Raw genomic sequence first — 18,905 nt, 5'->3', positions numbered from 1 at the left:
CGCACGTAAAACTATTGCGCGTAATTATAAGCAAGAGGAAAATATTTTGCCCCGAATGTGTGCGGAGCTATAAATAATAACCATCATATCGTCACGTTAATATTGCGCATTTCTATATGCGGTATTATTTTGTGTGTACATTCACACAAATTTAAAACCAATTTTTATAACGAAAGTTCGATCGATCAATATTTTTTTTTTACAATTGCAAGAGACATTAATCGTTCACGAATCATTTACGAAATTGAAAAAATTATTAAATTTGTATTATCCAATTGTAATTTAAACTGTTGCTCGTCGCGTGAAATTTAATTTCCAATTAATTTAATTAATGTAGAGATACAAATAAACCGAGAATTTCTCTCCTCTGGTTCCTGAGTCTTCGGTATTCAATGCTGGAGATCACATCGAACAAAATTTGATCTCTACAGAAGATGAACGCTTACATCTCGTTATTAACGTATATTAAAGTTTGCTCGGTCACGCGATTTCGGAAAAACGGGATTGTCGGCGCCAGGAGGGAGAAGAGCCGTCGTCGAGAGCGTATTTTTTGAAAAGTTTATTTATCCCTAAGAGATATACAAAACAAACATTTCTTCTCGTGTAACTATCATAATTCCCCTAGCAGTATAACACAGGAAATTCATGTCATGATCCTCTTTTCGAAATATTTACGCTTTTTTTCCGTTCTTGTTTTTTTCCTTCCTTTTTTTCGTTTTTCATCCCCCCCCTTTTATTCGTTCACAACTGTTCTCTCCAATCGAACGGATACCGTGTCTCGCACAATATCAGTGTCAGTTCACAATCCGCTCACTTTTTTTCCCCCCTTTTATAACCAGCTATATGTTAAAATTATGCACATCTGCAAATCAGTATTAAAATATTACAATTTGATATTTTACAGTCGTTTGTCATCCGCGTCCTCTAACTCCCTCTAGAAAACAGATTACTTTTTTTTTTCGCACGTTCCGCTCATCGGTCCGCTGATCAGTCCGTAGAATCCATGTCTATATTTTACCATTCTTTTTTTTTGTTCATTTTACGTCGATAATGCGAGACAATGTGCTCTAGGGTTGGGGAGGGAAAGGGAACGGGAGGCGGGGGAGAGACGAAGAGAGACTTTAAACGTTTCTTTGACAAAGGTGACGACAAATTTTTCGGGCCAAATATGTATATATCATATATATATATATATATATATATATATATATATATATATATATATATATATTATATATATATATATATATATATATATATGTATATATCAAGGGTGCGAGTGTGTCAGTCCCAATTATAAGAAAGCCTCTAAAAATTCATACATAGATACACACGAGCATAAATGTACACATATAAACATATAATGTTATATTTTTCATACGTTTACATGTATACCCATCTCGCGTCATTCAATGACGAAGAGAAGAAGAAACTAGTGAGATCCTATTTCTGTTTTTCTTTTCCTGTCTTTCCATTCGTTCTTTTTTTTTTCTTTCTTTTTACTTCGGTTACGGCTCCTCTCTCGGTCCCCTCTCTAATCCCGAATGCGATTAGAATCACTGTACACGCTATAGGATCTAGGAATGTTAATATTACAAGAAACCACAATAATTTATTATAATACAGCCTGCTGTACACCAGATGACTCGAGGCAGTACAAGACAGAGAAAACGCCTTTTCCTCGCGGGGAGCTTATCTCCTATTCCGATTACTCCCGGGAATATGATTTAACGAAGGAAACGGCGGTTATTATATCATTCACGTGAGAGTCTCGAGACGAGAGATTTGAACGTATTACCCTTTTACTACTTTTTTTTGTTTTTTATTTCTTCCAGTGAGTTAAAAACGAATGTGAGAGGGAGAATGGCGATGGCAAGGGGCAGGGACCACTTCAGTGTTGGGCTAAGAAAATAAAACAGAGAGAGAGAGAGAGAGAGAGAGAGAAAGAGAGAAAAAGTCAAACGAAGAATAAAATACAAAATGTCATCTCGCGGTGCAATTAAAGCTATGATCGCACGAGAGTCACATGTATCGATTTCGATGCTATATGCCAGGATGAAAGTCTAATGTTTACTGCGCCATCCATATTTTATTTCAACACTCTTGCGCGACCGTAGCTTTAAAAAAAAAAAAAAACGACGAAATAAGCATGATTCCATTAGTATTGTCGAATTCAAAGTTAACAGAATAAGTGTTCAGAACCAACATGGAGTTACGATCGATTTATCGGAGAGGAATTCTTTTTTCGTTAGCTACAGGCTGCCGGCAGCCTCGAAACAGCGCAGATATCTATAATAAAAAATGGAATTTTGTTTTCGTGAGTACAACAGTCGTCGTTTTTTGATAAACAAACGTTAGGACTTAGCGCGGCGATACTGCTGCTCCACGAGATACTAGAATATCGTGTCACTAATTTTGATTTAATATTAGGTCCCTGCACATGAAATGTCGATTTTATATGAACGTCGATTTTATAATCTTTAATTTTCGAAATAATGTAAGATGCATCTAAGATAATTGAAAAAAAAGAACTCGATTTGACGTTTCTAATAATTCTATTATTAGAAAAAAAACCTAGTGATGTTCACAAAATCGATGAGCAAAAAAATGTAGGAAACTTAAAGATAAAAAGATATTAAAAATATATATGTATTTCCAGCTTTATATTCCGGACGTTAAATTTTGTGTACAATTATTCACTTTTTTTCACACGATTCATTATAGGTGCATAAATCTAAATAATAAATCATTACTAAGTTATCCTTAAAATTAATTCTTATTTTATCAAAAAAGATATCCGGATCCGTAACCAATGTAGAAATTATATAATTATAATAAAATAGAATTAACACGACATTGCATAAGTAATGGTAATATTAACACATTAACAATTTATTATTAATGTCCAATTGAAATATGTTTAAAATACAAAAATAATATGCTAAATTTATCAATTCTCCCGTATATTACTTGGAAAAAGTAAGCAAATCATGATTTACTGTAGCATACTTTTGTGTAAAAGAATTAACATGCATAAATATGGTTTGATTATTAAAAGAGGTTAACTTTTTTAGAAAAATGACATCTCATATGCAACGATCTAATAGAGAAGCGGGCGAGCTACATACATGCGCACTCTCTTTCTCTCTCGCACACAGTTTCTCCCAATTCGCATCGGAGCGATCGTCCATCGGCTACGTAATTAAGGCTCAATCACGTGGTGGCTCGTGGCTTGAACACCGCCGTGTAAAAATCGAAAAAAAGTACATCATCATATGCTAAAAAAGACGTAGAGAGTCGCCGGAGAATTCAAGTCTGCGTTAAGATACACGTATACTTAATTCTAAACGTACTTACAGCTACTACAAGAGACATGTGTGTACCACGATAAAATCAATTATATATTCGCAAATATGCGTAAAGCGGCCCCATGCCCCATCACGCGCGCTCAATATGCTCGATTTGCTAAAAATATACGAAAGAAAAAATGAAGCTCTCTGTACAAGGATATACAACAATTGTCTGTACGTGTCTGTGTATGTGTATATGTGTTAATGCCATAACGACGCTCTGACAACAAGTGAACAGAACAGAACTGAACTGAACTGAACTGAATTGAACTGAACTAAAAAAAGATCCCCCAAAATATAGTATATTAATTTTGCAACGCCGCGACATGACGCGCCCCTCTGAAGAACGAGGATCCTAGGAAGCGGTCTCTACTTTTCCCGTGCCGATACTTGCAAAAAAATATTTGCATGCATACTTGCGGAAAAAATATAAGATGTAAATTATTTAAAAAATTAGATTTATAATGCTACTAATTAAAAAAAAAACATTTATAAAATCGACGAGCTTCGTAATGAATTCAAAATGAATCTGAAAGAATGTGTTAAAACAATTTTTGATCTTCGCGCTGCGGGACCGTCATTATCGCGGCGTTTCGTCATTAGTAAACTAAGCTACATATAATATAGCGTCGACGGAGCAAAAAGTCAACAATGATTGAGCCCCTGCACCTTCCATCCGGAGAGAGAAAGTATGGGCACTTGCCGTCTTCTTATCTCTTCCGCTTTTGTTTTTTTACTCATGAATCTGATTTCTTTTTTCCATTATTATCTTCCGCTATCCTACTAGCCGCTTTACATCATCGTTACTATCAATATGTTAAAGTACAAATGTTCACGCACACAAATAATCCTCTCTCGCTCATGCTCGCGCATCACTCATGCATACCAGTTTTTCCTTTTAAAATAATTACCATAATTAGCGCGGATTACTTTATCATTATCGTAAATAATCGGGGAAAGAATTAGGAGGTTGGTTGGTGGGGATTGTTGAAGAGCTTGATTGGTAGGTTGATTGGTAGGTTGCTTGGTGGTTAGTTGCTTTGTTCTCCTAGTGATGGTGGTGTAAGTACGCTCACGCTAAGGTCAATGGTACGTACAGTAGGTGAGGTATGCTTTCAGGATGAAGGACACGGGGTGATAGATGAAGAAATTTCGACGTGCATCCGCTATTCGTCGTCTTCCTTCCATTCCTCTTCGCTGTCGCTTTTTATTATAGTTTGGTTCGCCTGCGCTCCTCCCACCATTGGGGCACCATCATTTTGCATTTTCTTTTTGTACGCAGTCATTTCCTGCGAGAAAAAAATATCTCATCTTTATTAAAAAAAAGGGGGGAGAGAAAGAAAAGAAAAACTTCAATATTTATCTCAAAAATCTATTCAAATTCAAATTGTGAGAATGTGAAAAAAGAGGTTTAATATATTCCGACACGTAATACAAAATAATTCATGACTTTTCGCTTCTGACATTATAGTAGGTTGCAGTAGAATTAGAAATATTAATTGTTAAAAGCATAAGATAAATTAAAATGCATTACCCTTTCGTATCGAGCCTTGTCCTTCTCTGCCATAGCCTCGTATTTGGATTTGGTTTCGGGATCTGCGTCCGACCATTTCTTGCCTAATTCCTTAGCTATATCACCTACGCCATATTCAGGATTCAGCATTTTGACCTTACCGCGCTCGTCATTGCAGAACCAGAAGAAAGCAGACCTAATGAAATTAATCATGAAATCGATCTGTTACTATCGAAAGGATTCACAGATAATATGCTAAGCTAGACTTTTTGTAGATACTGAAGAAAATCACAATGTATAATTTTTAGAAGGAATCTAAATTTAAATTCAGTTTAAAAAATTTGTTGTAAATTTTCAGAAAAATAATTGCAATTTTTATTTAAAAAAAAAACAAAAATCTGGAAATTAAATTTTATGAATATCTTTGGAATATGAGTAAAACTAAATTAAACTTTGGTTTACGTTCCAATTCTCAAATTAATTTTGTTCTTCCTGCATATTTAAATATTAATCAGTAAATTTTTTTCGAAATCGAGATACATTATGTATGTGGAATAATGAGGACTTACAGCGATCTCTTGGGAGCATTATGATCCTTGATGTGTTTGCGTTTCTTGCCCCTGCCCTTATTTTCTCCCTTAGGCGGCGTATAGTTCTGCATCTCCGTGTCATATCTCTTCTTATCTTTCTCTGCCATTTCGTGGAAACGCTTCTTCTCGATGTCCGACATGGTCTACGACACATAAGGTATTTTGCTCATGTAGCGTTAGCGTTTCTATACGGTTGGTCTCGCAGATCGAGCCACGTGCGATAAAATGTTCAATTACTGAGAAAATAAGAGTTTCTCGACCAGTCATATTCTGGTGTATAGTCACGTGCACGCAGAATAATGATTACTTTAAAGGCTCGTTCTCTAACGACATCACGGCGCGAAAGGTTTTTGCATGTATCAGCTCTGTTTTCCTTATCAATAATCTTGATACTGTTGAACGAGATGAAGATTGACGGTTGGTTTAACGAGGCGGGACGTGTCAGCCCGTAACAACGCGCTTAAATACCGTAGTTGCGCATTTGGCGTTTATTGAGCGTACGTATTTATTCAGAGGCTAAGATCAAAGTAGCTCTCATAAATCCACAAGGCTTTCGACAAAACGTTACGCATCCCGCTCTCTCGCTCGCACCTCGGGCTGTGAAATCGACAGAACTCCAACGAAGTGTGCGATCACTTCTGAGCAAGTTCTTGGATTGGGACAAGAACTCTTGGTCTGGGTAAGGACTCTGTCTTGGACAAGGACTCTTCATTCTAGCGTTAACAAGAGGCTCTATTAATCTATCTCGATTTGTATTACGCGTAAGGAAAACAATATCAAAATTACTTGTACTTCTCTATACGCGATGTTGTATCTATAAAAACATAATTTGTGTAATGAATTACAGCGAGTAGTTCGAGTCTAAAGTAATCTCACCTTCCACCTCATTGCACACTTTTTGGAGAATTCCCGGAAGACGATCTTTTCCTCGGGATGCTTCTTTTTATGCTCCTGGCGACATGTCTGGACGAAGAACGCATACGCTGTCATCCGTCCTCTTGGCTTCGAATCTTTTCCTCTCGGCATATTGTCCCGCTGCAGACTCTGAGCGTTATTTTGTTGAAGATTATTTTGCGGTATCTGCTGTATCGGGTGCTGAAATCCAAGCAAACGGTCTACAATGCAAAGCGCTGCCGCGGCAAGTAACGAAAGACCTGTTAACACTTTGTAAACAGCAAGTCTCAACGACGGCAATAACTTCGACTTTTATATCAAAGGAGATCTCCGAGACGGAAATGCTTCTCTATTTCAACAATGAAAAAGAATATCTCTAAATTCTCAAAATAGAAGAATCTTCCACTTTTGCATTTGAAAGAAGCTGAAATGCTAAAATAGAAATCCTCTACTTTCGCATCAAAATAAAATTTCAATTTCAAAATAGAAATGATTTATTTTTACATTTTGAAAAAAAAAAAATTTAGCTCGTAAAATAGAGACTTTCTATTTTTTAATCAATAAAAATTCTTGTATAAATTTATTTTATGTTAAGACGCGGCGCAAGACGCGCTGTGTCGTCGTATTATGAGAAATTTGCGTAAGAGGTGAGAGAAGAGAATTTCCCCGCTTTTCGCGAGCTACCGCAAAAAACTGAAGACTTATTTTTTTTTTTTACCGTGATGCGAAAGATTAGTCACTTAGACTTTGCTGCGAGCGAATTTAGCATGTTATCCACGATAACTGAGACGTGTCGTTACGCACTTTACGTAATACGACTTGCGTGTTAAATTAATGAACGGCTGCGGCCCGCGATCTCACATTGACAATGAGACACACGTAACAATGCTCGCCGTACAAACGCGCGTTTTCGATTTTGTCAAGTAACAATGGTCATTACATTGTACGTACGTGCAATATTATACAGCACATTGTCATTATGTACATAATTATTACGTCGTTGTTATTACACATAATGCCGTAGAATAATGTAATAATACCGCGAATGTAGATCGGCATTATATTATAATTATATTATCAGGTTGTTGTATATATTTATTACATTCCAAGTCTCATCGTTGCGGAGAGTCACAGTCAAACTTTACAAATTTTATGTAGATTTCGACAAGACCGCGCATATGCATGTGCACACCACGTTGTCCTCATTAAGATAAAAGAAAACGATAATTGAATTCTCTCCTTCAAAAACGTCGTCGTTGACGACGCGATTGACAAATTGAAAGCAGACAAGAAGCGTCGCGCGATAGACGTGTAAACAAAATGTGCATTTTTTTTTCTTTTTTTAGACATGATTTTCTGTAATTGAAACACGCACCACCAGAGTTTATTGTATATTTATGCCATACACGCCGATATATGCGCGACGTATATACCCGATCGGGTGTGCTCTTGCTCCGGGCTCTCTTTGAAAAAGCACGCGTAAGACGTGATAGAGCACAATTATACTTGTACTATACGTACAATATATCGACCGTTATTACTCCGGATTGCGGATAATAATAGTTACCACGTACCTGCAGAAATAATCGGAAATCTAGTTGACCTACGTGCGGATGTGAGATCTGCCGGCAAAATAACTACTATGTAGAATCGATATTGTTATTGAGTCGCTCCATAAGTGATGCGGGCTCCTCTCACGTTTCGGGACGGGATCTAACGGGACGGCCGCCACTTTAGGCGGACCTTGTGTGCCTTCCGGCCTTCCGCGAAAGCCCGCATTACTTATGGGGCGGTTCAATATATCGTATTACATAAAATATGTCTGACTTAATTAATTAATTATGTCTGACTTTTGTTAATTAATTAATTAAATGTCCAATTCGGGCGGCGAGCGTTCTTAGGAGCTATTTTACCTACGTACGCAATGTCTGAGAGAGTAACGAAAAGGAGCAAAAACGACTTTCAAAGGTACATCTCGCGGTGGAACGATCGCGTTACTTTTATCCCTCGCCCTCCCTCCCTCCCTCTCGCTTTCCTTCTCGCACTGTGATATGGCAAGGGATTAAAAATTTATGCCCTTTGGGCCGCAGGCGTTGCATTATGGCGTATGGTTTCTTATAGTCTCGCAACCATGTAAATAATAATTTTAACGTTGGGCACGAAACGGAAGTCAGATGCTCGCGACGAGGCAACTACAAACGCGATGATAAAAATATACATATATATAAATAGAAAAAAAAAACCAAAACAAAAGCTTCGAGTTTGGAACCACGATTGCGGTCTCGCTCGTTCGCCAGGTGTTCTTTCGTACCCGAAAACTTTTTCATCGCAAACGCTCTGCGCACAAATTTTTATCAATTTTTATTAACCTGCGAAAAGTAATGAATAGAAATTGAAAAATGTTGCGTTCTCTCGATCCGAAATTTAACGAGCTTGTATAATGTATTATAACGTTGAGAATATTTTAAAATCTTCCAAGTAGAATAATCGAAAACGTGTTTGAATGCATTTTTTTGATATTTTTTTAACTCGAGAGAAATACTTCGGTGTTTTGTTTCTATTGATTTCTTTTACATATCATATCGTAAAAAAATTTCCTTGTGCCTTTTTTACAAATATTTACAAATTATGAAGAGATTAAAGCGATGTAATAAAAGATTCTACATTCGGAAACGAGAAGCTCGTGAAAAATTATGGCTGCTGTGTCTATTTGAGAAAAAATACTGTCGAGACCCGATCGAGTCGCTTACAAAGTATTCTCTTGAGATCTCCGTCCATAAGTGACACTCGGATGTAAAGGAGAGTAAAAGAGTAAAAGTGCAAGTAAGAAAGTAACTACACGGTATACTTTTCAGTGCTACGTCCATTTGTACGATACTTGAAGAGAGTGACTCTCGACAGCATTTCTCTCTCTCTTTCTCTCTCAAATAGACACAAGCCATTACCCCTTTTCCTAGAGAGCTACCGACGTATACGCTAAGTTCTAGGACACGTGTACTCCGTGGATCCATTACTGCGCGCCTGTTAATTAAAGCGTAAATTGTGCCGAGTGTTTGCGGTGTTAAAGTTTCGGTTGCCCGCACAACGGTGGGCGGGGATAAATCTCGGGAACCGTTTGAAGAAAAGAATGTACGCGCGCGTGAGAAACCGGACCGAGTGAATGAGAAAGAGCATGTGAAGCACATTTGTTGGCGTGATGCAATACAAGGTCGAACAGCCTATTTCTAAAAAAAAAAAAGAGGCGAAAAAACCCTGCGTTCAATATATATTGCGAATGCGAAAAATAATCAGTTCGTCGTTTAATGAATATCTCACTGGCGATTTTATGTAAATGCTAGATATCTTAACTACATGCTAGAGGTTGAAACAGGTTTTATCATACACTAGCGCGATGTAATCTTTCGGAAGTGAATGATCGAAGTCCGGTTTTATTTGAGCCAAATCTATTTGCTATCTTCCACTTCAAAGATACCTCTCTCTCTCTCTTTCTCTCTCTCTCTATATATATATTTTTTTTTTAAATAGATTTCGTAGGACTTTTAACGACAAACCTTTAGATAGAGTTTTTGGCCGAGGTATCGTACGAAATCGCAAATTACGTCGCTTCTCTTAAATATTATTATTTCGAAAGTGCGTATAATCGATCCGATCATTCATCACGTACTTTCATATGTGAACTTTCATATGTAGTCTAGCATATATTCCGGGACGAGATTCCGCTTTCGTCGCACTATTACAAGCTCCGATTAACTCCGCGGTGAGAAAAAAAAGACTTGCGCGACTTCAATATCACTGTCAATATCAACGGCCAAGATCGAGAGATTGCCAGAGGAAGGTGGCGAGCTCGGATTCCTATCGAATTCGCAGGAAAAGTTCGGCTGTCGCTCTTCATAAAAAACGTCAAAGCTTAGAAGAGCGATTTTTTTTTTTTAGAAGAGAAAGTCGATTTTAAATTGCAATTCGTAATCAGTTAAAAAGTTAATATAACGCAGATAATGAATATTTTATGGAAAAAAAATAATTGTTTTCGATGAAACTCCATTAACATTTAAATGGTAAAGCTATTATTCTTCTCATATTACAGAAAGCAATTTCTTTTTGTTTCGTAGCACTCGCTATATGTGCTTTCCCATGTAAATATATGCATGTATATCCTTTCCGATATTCTCAAAATCTAAATTTCAAATCTGGGCGGTCTCAATCAATGTAAACTAAACAATCCTAAAACAAAAGCGTCCGTGAGCTCAATTAAGGAGTAACTTCCGTTCCCCTCATATTAGACAAAATTTTTAGATTCGTTCCGCTCAGCTGCAGTATCTGCGTTCTCCATCGACCTTCCCCTCCCCTCTTACTCGCCACACACGACGTCCGCTGAGAATGCGCGCTTATTTCGCTCGGAGAGCAAAAAGATGGGGGGCTGGACAGTTGAGAGGAACAGATCTCTTAACACTTAGCGCCATAATGAAATCGCGAGACGGGAGAAAAAACGGGGAATGATATCAACGCGGCGAGCGCGGACGGACTTGCTGAACGCGAACGCACTTATGAAGAAGGCCGCACGAAACCCGGAATCAATAGCGGACGGCGGATGTACGTACGTACGGATGGACGGACGGACGGACGCGACGGGGTGAGAGAACCGCGCGCGCGAGTCGGGACGGGAGCGCGAGAACAACGAAACGCGCGAAAATCCGGACCCGATCGACACTGGGCATTGGAATATGCTGACAATTGAGACAATCTTCGGCTTCGTAAACTACACGCGCACATAGTCCCTCGAATTACGAGGTGAAAAATCAAGCATCCGAATATTTCTCCCCTCCCCCACCCCCGACCCCCCCTCTCTCTCTCTCTCTCTCCATCGCCCGCATTATGTATCGCAATAATGTGCTTTTTCCAGATGTAACTCGATATCCGTTAGAATAGCTTCACGAGATACAAGGGTCGAGAGGATCCTTTCAGGTTCGCATGAGATAAGATCCCGGCTAGGGTCTTGGGGTTTCCGTCTTTCCCCCAAATTCACGCGAATGTTGTCAAGCCGAAACAGGCAAAAGAGCCGACCGATTAGTCGGTCGTCTGCCTTTTCTGAAAACGACAAAACAAATACCTCGGGCAGTTTTATTAAACCTTCGGCATTTTCTTCATGTAGAAACGATTATAAAACTTTCGTCGAGAAAAATTAGCTCGAAATTACCCAGAATATTTATAGAATTAGAAAGAAAGCATTTGATCAAAATACTCTATTATACGAAAGAGAAGCTGTACAAAATTGTTTTTTTTTTTTCGTTTTAACTCGTGTTTACACATAATTGCTTTTAGGAAAATCATTGTCTGAAGAATTCTGAATTCCTTCCGTCCTCCACAGTAGATGAAAAATTTAGCTTCCCACCACTAAGAAAAAAATATTGTTGATTTAAAAAAATATTAGTTCATTCAACTAAATACGGTGGTCACTGGCTGTCAAGCAAACAATTGTTAATTCAAAGAAATGCGTGTTGAGATAAGTACAGATATTCATTCAAATTATTACCATGTATTTGACTCAAATAAATAATATTTGAATCAAATAAACAACTAAACGCATTTAGTTCAGTTAACAACTTTTTCTTCTCAGTGCAGATTATCGTCGGCGATCGGTGAAAACCGATCAATACTACGCGAAACAAATTACATACCTCTGTCCAACAATATTCCCTCCCCCCCCCCTCTTTTTACCCCAGAATTGCAAACGCAAGGGATGATAAGCGAAATTTCCACAGGAATACACCGCGTTAGCTCGCGAGTTACCTTTATAAGCATACACGAGACGACATATAAGAATACACGAAGGATACGTACATGCTTATACCTTTTATCGTAATTATCGCAATCACGTTCCCACGATCGCCTCGTCGTTGCCTATCAAAGCCTATCCCAGGTACAGCCGAAGGGATCCCAATATACCTAACTTTTCCCTTGATACCTGGACCTATCGCCATTGGCGATCTTAATTCCTTAACATATCTTCGAGATGCAAGCAACGAGGCGAGTTGTTTATCGACAAGTCCATTGATATTTTTTTCCATTTAGATAAATAGGATATAAAATTATCCTAGTATCGAGAGAAATATGCAGGAATAACGAAACGGTTGATCGACACGTGAAGCAAGTGTGTTTCGCTGGAATTGTCCATAACATCACTTCATTAATTAAGAACGAACTACCCTGCCCAGGTTTGTTGACGCTAAAAATAAAAACTGGCGTTCAACCTGCACTTTCTGACAATTGTAAAAAAAAATAATAATAATAATAATAAATCGACAACAATCGAGCACTGTGGCGAGATGAGACGGCAGACAGACAAATCGGACAAGACTCTTCGGCACTGACAGAGAGAGAGACAAACAGGGAGAGAGACAGAGAAAGATACACCAAATCCATTCGTTTTAAGGATATTTGAAGATTCGCGGAAAAAACCCTAATAATTCGTGTTTAGTGAATGCAAAGTGATATTTAGAAATTTCTTTGAATAAAATTTCTGCTCGTGCCTTAAACACGCAAGCGCGTGCGTGCATTTTCTAAACAAATTATTTCATAATTTTAGAATCAAGATTACATAGAATTAGGAAAGGTACATATTGGAATAATAATGCCTGCCTATCTCAAATTAGCAGCAATGTTCGATTTTCATACGCGATACGTTACGTGCACTGTAGAAAACTCAGAAACGCAGCTAATTTCAAATAGACAGGCATTATTATGCCTCATGTGTAGATAACGGACATAGTAAAGATATCTAAAAAGTAAGCATTATTAAAACGAACAGATTCTGCTGCGTATTCTCTCTCGATGGAGGCGTTCGGAAAAGTTGTCAAAAGTGGCCGCGTGGCCACCTGGTCGAACCGGCTATATCTCTGTCTTCGTGTTATAGCCAGCCATTCGCTCGCTCGCTCGTTCGCTCACCGAGCGCGCGAAAGTGGCCGAAAGGCCGGCGAGCAGAGGGACCGAGGGGGACAGGGAGTGAGGAGCGAGGTCGTCGCGTTTCGGCCTACGTATCTACTACTATAACATGGTACAAAGGCGTCGCACAAACGCTAACCAGTCACCGGACGGCCGTTTCTTAGATCAAGGCTGTTCGACGAAAATTCAATTCGCGGTAGAGGTACAGAATATTTGCTCTTCTTGCATGGAAAAATTCTCTTTTTACGAATTTGTATTTCACGCGCGACAATTCTTACATACCCCTGAATTTTACAGTACAATGCGACTCGAGTATCACACTGACAGTTACTGCGAGTTTTTAGCCTTTCCGTTACCCATCTGTTCGTCGAATTTCTAGATATTCGCGACCACTGGAAAAGTGGATATCCGATAGCAGGAAAGCATCTGTGAGAGATGCCTAAAAGTGCAAAGGCGTAAAAGAAGAAAAAAAAGAGGGAAGACAGCGGCGGCGACGGCGGTGGCGGCAGCGGCGGCGCTCGCCGAGAACGCGGGAAAAAGAGATCGCTCGCGCGCACTTCGTTGGGGTATGGTTACTCGCACCGTACTCGTACTCGTACTTCGCAACATACCGGGGACATAACGGGGGGCGTGGACGTTTGCGTGGTAATGGGCGAGAGGTGTTGCTGCTGTGGCTGCTGTTGTTGCTGCTGGCCCTGCAACTGCTGGTGCAGGTTGTTCTGCGCGGCAGCGGCGTCCATGACTCCGCCTGGATACCACCACTGTACGCCGGGTGGCGGTGCGGAAGGTGTGCCGGGTACGCCGGCGGCGGCGCCGCCACCGGCACCCGCACCCGCACCGCCACCGCCGCCACCACCGCCACCGGCGGCGCCTTGTCCAGGACCCGGCGCCGCACCGAGCCTGTAATCGTATCCACCCCTCATGCACGCGGCGCCGCCGCCGACCGGCGTGGATGTCGAGACCGGACTCGATATCGCGCCGGTGGTGGCCGGGTTCTGGAAGCTGGAGGCCATTTTGTAGGAGAAGAGCTGTTGGTTCACCGCGGCGGCAGTACTTCGGACGTTGTCCTGATGATGTTGCGGTTGCTGTTGCTGCTGCTGTTGTTGCGCGAGCTGTTGCTGCTGCTGCTGTTGCTGCTGCTGCTGCTGCTGCTGTTGCTGCTGATTCATCAAATGTTGATGTAGATTTTGTTGTTGCTGTTGTTGCTGCTGCTGCTGCTGTTGCTGCTGATCGGCGTTCAGGCCCGAGGGCCACCAGGCGGCACCGCCGCTGGCATCCTCTCGGTTACCCGGGCTCGCGGTGCCCCAGCCACCGGCCACGCGGTGGTGCTCCGACATATCGCGACGTACGTCCGTACGTCCGTCAGCGTCCTCAGCCTCTCGTTTTACCCGCCGGTGACACAACACCAGCGAGGGAAAAGAAAAATTCACGGAGGAATTGCTCGCACGCGCGCGCGCACGTACACATGCACGCGCTAGCGTTCCCTTTCTCTTTTCCTCTCTCTCTCTCTCTATTCCTGTCCCGTCTTTCTTTCTCTCTTCCTCCCTTTCTCTGTCTGTCTTTCCGTTTCTTTCTAGTACTCACACGCACACGCGCACGCTTGTACGCTCATAACTCGGTAACATCCCGCGTGCACGCACAGCGCACACAGACAGCTAACTCTATATTACTCCTCTCTCTCCCTCTCTCTCTCTCACTCTCTTTCACCCTCTTTCTCTCGCTCGTTCGCTCTTTTTCTCTCTCTCTCTCTCTCTCTCTTTCTCGCGCGCTCGCTCGCTCGCGCACGTACACGGAATCCGTCTCACATTCGCACACTTGGGAACTCGCCGATACGAACGCTTAGATGTTGGACAGGAGAGGAGAGACACGCACCACACGCACGCGTTTCAAACGCGTTCTCACTGTCACACAACACTGTCTCCGCGGGTGACGGTTAAACACCGCGCGATCACTATAACGCTCGCGTTTGACCGTGCTCGCTTACTCGCATCGCGAACGGCGAACGACGGCAGGCGGAACGACGTTTTCCCCGTCCTTTTCTTACTTTGTTTTTAATTTCCCTTCACGCGTAACCAGCGCGTAGAACACGCCGCGGCGCGCTTAGCTTCAGTTCCCCGTGAATATACGTACGTACGTTATACTTGGGATGCGGTCTACTCGACGCTACGCTCGACCGTTCGTTAGCTCCGTGAGTAGGTACGGCGCGGCGGGCAGAGGAGGCGAGCGGGCGGGTGGGTAGGGGAGGGCGCTCTCTCTCCCCCTCTAGCTCTTTCTTTCCCTCTGCCTCCCCACCATCGACGACGAGGAGCAACGACGTTCGAACGCTCACGCTCGCTTCGTCTCTCTCTCTCTCATGCCTTCTTTTTCTCTCTCTCCCTCCCTCCCTCTCTCTGTCTTTTTCTCCGTCTCTTTGTCTCTATCCAGCCTATCGTCCGTCTCGCTCTCTCTCTCTCCCCCTATACCGTCCCGCGGCGAAACTCGCTTGTTCGACGGTGGTTCCTTCTTCCAGCGGCGGCGGCGGCGGCGGTGGCGGCGGCGGTGGCGGCGCCGACGCAAGGATACGGGTGTACACACCGCGTCCTTGATACAATGTCGGGGAGCTAGCAGCAGCAGCAGCAACAGCGTTTTCCGATGACGGACGCTCCGCGGCGCTTAAGCGCGACGTGGGGGACGCGTCACGCGCGTCCGCGGGACGCCGGTACTCCTCCTGTTTTGCGCGTTACAAACACGCCACACAGTTCCGACCGCTCGACTCGGCTTGATTTCACTCTAGTTCAGAGTTCGGCTCGGTTTGGCGCGGCGCGACGCGACGCCGGCACATCCGACGAGCACGCCGCTGCTTGATGATGACGGTGGCGAATAGAGTAGTGGTATTAGTAGCGACAGCTTGTCTGTAATGGTAGTAGTGTAGCAATAGCTTTTTCACATTGAGAGAAGCGTACGCGCGCGCGAGACTCGCTTCTCTCTCGCCTCTACCGCGACTCACTACACGCGACGTCGCACACACAGAGGGCGAACCTGGCGAGAGAACAGACCGACCGCCTGGACGCGGCTCGTACCATCTCTCTCTTCCTCTCTTTCCCCGTCTATCGGTCTGTCCTTCTTCCTCTCTCTCCTTCTCTGTCTTCCATGTCGTGTCCTCCCCACGTCCCTCTGCCGCCGGGTGTCTCGTTCGCCTTCTCTCCCTCTCTCTCTCTCTTTCTCTCGCTTTCTTTCTCGCACTCGTGCCAGTTTAGCCTTCCTTCCAGCGGACGCCGGCAAACTCCCGCGACGTTGCCAAGCACGCTTTCACCCGCCCGCTCACAAAGGAGAACCTAAGCGCACCGGCCAATCGAACGGCGGTATACCGCCGGTGGGGATGGCGGGAGTCTACCGCCGTCGCGCTACAGGCAACGTCGCTTTCTCCTCTTCCGTTCTCTCTCTCTCTCTCTTTCTCTCTCTCTTCGTTCGTAGAGAATTCGAGAGAGCCCCGCGCGCGCGACTCGCCGTACAGTCCCTCCAGTAAGATACGAGAGGAAGGTGAGGGGGGAGGGGAGGGGGGAAGCGCAGAAACGACTGCGAACCCTTCTCTACCCTTGAAACTCGAGGTCAACTTTTAGGCAGAGAAAGAGAAGCATGCGGAAAAAGGAAAAAAAGAAAGAGACACATCTATCGCGACCGACTGGCTGACTCCTCGTCGTCATCATTGCTCTTTCTTCTGTTACCTCTCACTCTATCTTTCTCTCTCCCTTTTTTTATCCTTAGTTTCGCCACGCTCTCGCTAGCTCGCTGGAATTTGCCCCACATCGGACGAACGACGACGCTTCCTGCTTTTCGCGCCCGCCACTTTACACCCTTTTTCCCGCTCGTGACGCCTCGTACGCGATGAGGACGAGGACGAGGACGAGGACGAGGACGCGGATGCGTGCCCGCGCTAACTTTACCGACCGGCAACGACAAGCCACTCTCTTCATCGGTCGATACGGAAGAACCTTCAAGAGAACGATGAAATTTCACGTTTCGCAAATGGAATGTGCCCCCGAGGATCGACCGCGCGACGAGGCCCGTGCGCGATTCACGCACGCACCGCGCGCGAACCGTTCGAGGTCGAATTTACGTACGTCATTACGCGCCATCTTGAAAGAAATGCCTTCATGATAAGTGTACGAAGCTATGATTTTTTTCAGACACGATCACATTTCAATCGCCACTTCGAGCGGAGTACGCTGCATCAATTAAAATATAATTCCTTCCTCCAAGAACGTACAAATTTTCGATAAAAAGAGGGGGAAATGAGGGGGGGAGATCTACAAGCCACGTTACAACTCAGGGACACCACCGCGAGTCTTATCAATTCGCCGCCGCGTTATTCGCTCAGGGACGCGAGCTCATTTCTTCCTTTCGCATATAACCCCTTATTATCCCTTTATCGATACACAACCGCAGGAATGTGACGCTGCCGCCGCCACTCCTGCGAGCGTACCTCTTATGTCGCGTTTTTTCTTTCCTCTCGCAAATCGGATAGAGAAACTGACCGTTCAATGCGCCCGCGGGGGAATGGCCGAAATTTTTTCTAACCACCTCTTCCTCGGACAACACGCGCGCGCGCGGGCACGCGCACTTTGGCGTGCTATTCTTTTCTTTTTTTTTATTTTTTTCTACTTTTCTCTGTCTCCGATAGTGCGCCAAGAAGATGAAATGAAAATGTATATCGCGGGACCTGTGCGTCGGACCTGTCCTCCCGTTCCTCCCCGCGTTGCCCCCGCGTTACCTCCTCCGCCCGCCCCCTCTCTCCCCTCTTTCCGCTGACAACCCTTGCCGTCGTGAGGCGGCGGGTGAGTCGGTGCGGGTAACCCAGCGCGAATCGAAGAGAGAGGAGAAGAGAACCGGGTCCGGGTCAATAAGACGCGCGAGCGAGAGAGACGAGGTGATCGAGGGAGACAGAGGCAATGGAGAGGCAGCGGCGTTGTTGAGGTTAGAGGGGAAAGGAATGGGAGAAGCGGGAGAGAGCGCGGTGGGGAGTGCACGGGGGTACGCGACGGGTGCGAGAGAGAGGAAGAGCTGGCGGCGCGAGAAAGACAAGGAGAGACAAAGCCATCGCGCATTCCCAGGGCCCAGCATTGGCAACCTAACGAACGAACGAACGAATGAACGAACGAACGTACGTACGTATCGAAACATACGTACGAAAATGTTGAAATTAACATATTTCTGACGGGACGTAGCAAAAAAAGCCGGAGGAAAATGCGCGAGAGAGAAAACACCAAGAGTGGAAGAGAACGTAAGAAAGCAGAAGCCGGACGAAAAATCCGAATTCTCCGATCATGTTGGTACGGCCCAACGACGACGGCCCGAACCGGACCGGCCGATTCCACACGGATCGTATCTCCGGATCATGGAGATACCGAACACAGCTTCAAAAATACAAAATGTTCGATTCGAGATGTGAATAATCGAACGTTCAATTGCGTTCAACGGGCATCGCGCGCCGCGAAAATTCGAGTAACGCGGATCTTATCTCCCATTGAGACACGTATTCGACGATGAAGAGTTCCGTCTCAATCCTAAGAACGATTTTTAAAATAAAATTTTCCTACAGCCTATAGCTTTCTTACGTAAACCCAAGAATTCCGCCGTTAG

At 43.5% G+C, this 18,905-nt stretch overlaps 1 protein-coding gene across 2 annotated transcripts; it reads right to left on the bottom strand.

Annotated features, from left to right (window-relative positions):
- Positions 1–544: 544 nt before the first annotated feature.
- Positions 545–15,414, bottom strand: LOC105194067 (high mobility group protein DSP1). Of its 2 annotated transcripts, XM_011158794.3 has the most exons (6): positions 13,898–15,414; positions 7,922–7,969; positions 6,330–6,548; positions 5,433–5,596; positions 4,885–5,059; positions 545–4,639 (listed from the first exon to the last, which is right to left on the bottom strand). In XM_011158794.3, the coding sequence occupies exons 1-6, from the start codon at positions 14,621–14,623 to the stop codon at positions 4,517–4,519; spliced, it is 1,455 nt and encodes a 484-aa protein (XP_011157096.2). In that variant the 5' UTR covers positions 14,624–15,414; the 3' UTR covers positions 545–4,516. The 2 variants fall into 2 exon arrangements, with proteins under 2 accessions (XP_011157096.2, XP_011157097.2); XM_011158795.3 differs by lacking the exon at positions 7,922–7,969.
- Between the last annotated feature and the right edge of the window lie 3,491 nt (positions 15,415–18,905).

This window comes from Solenopsis invicta, chromosome 14, assembly GCF_016802725.1.
Source record: "Solenopsis invicta isolate M01_SB chromosome 14, UNIL_Sinv_3.0, whole genome shotgun sequence".
In the NCBI taxonomy this organism is placed as follows: domain Eukaryota; kingdom Metazoa; phylum Arthropoda; class Insecta; order Hymenoptera; family Formicidae; genus Solenopsis; species Solenopsis invicta.
Note: the sequence above shows the minus strand (reverse complement) of the source record. Positions and strands in the feature narration are given on the sequence as shown.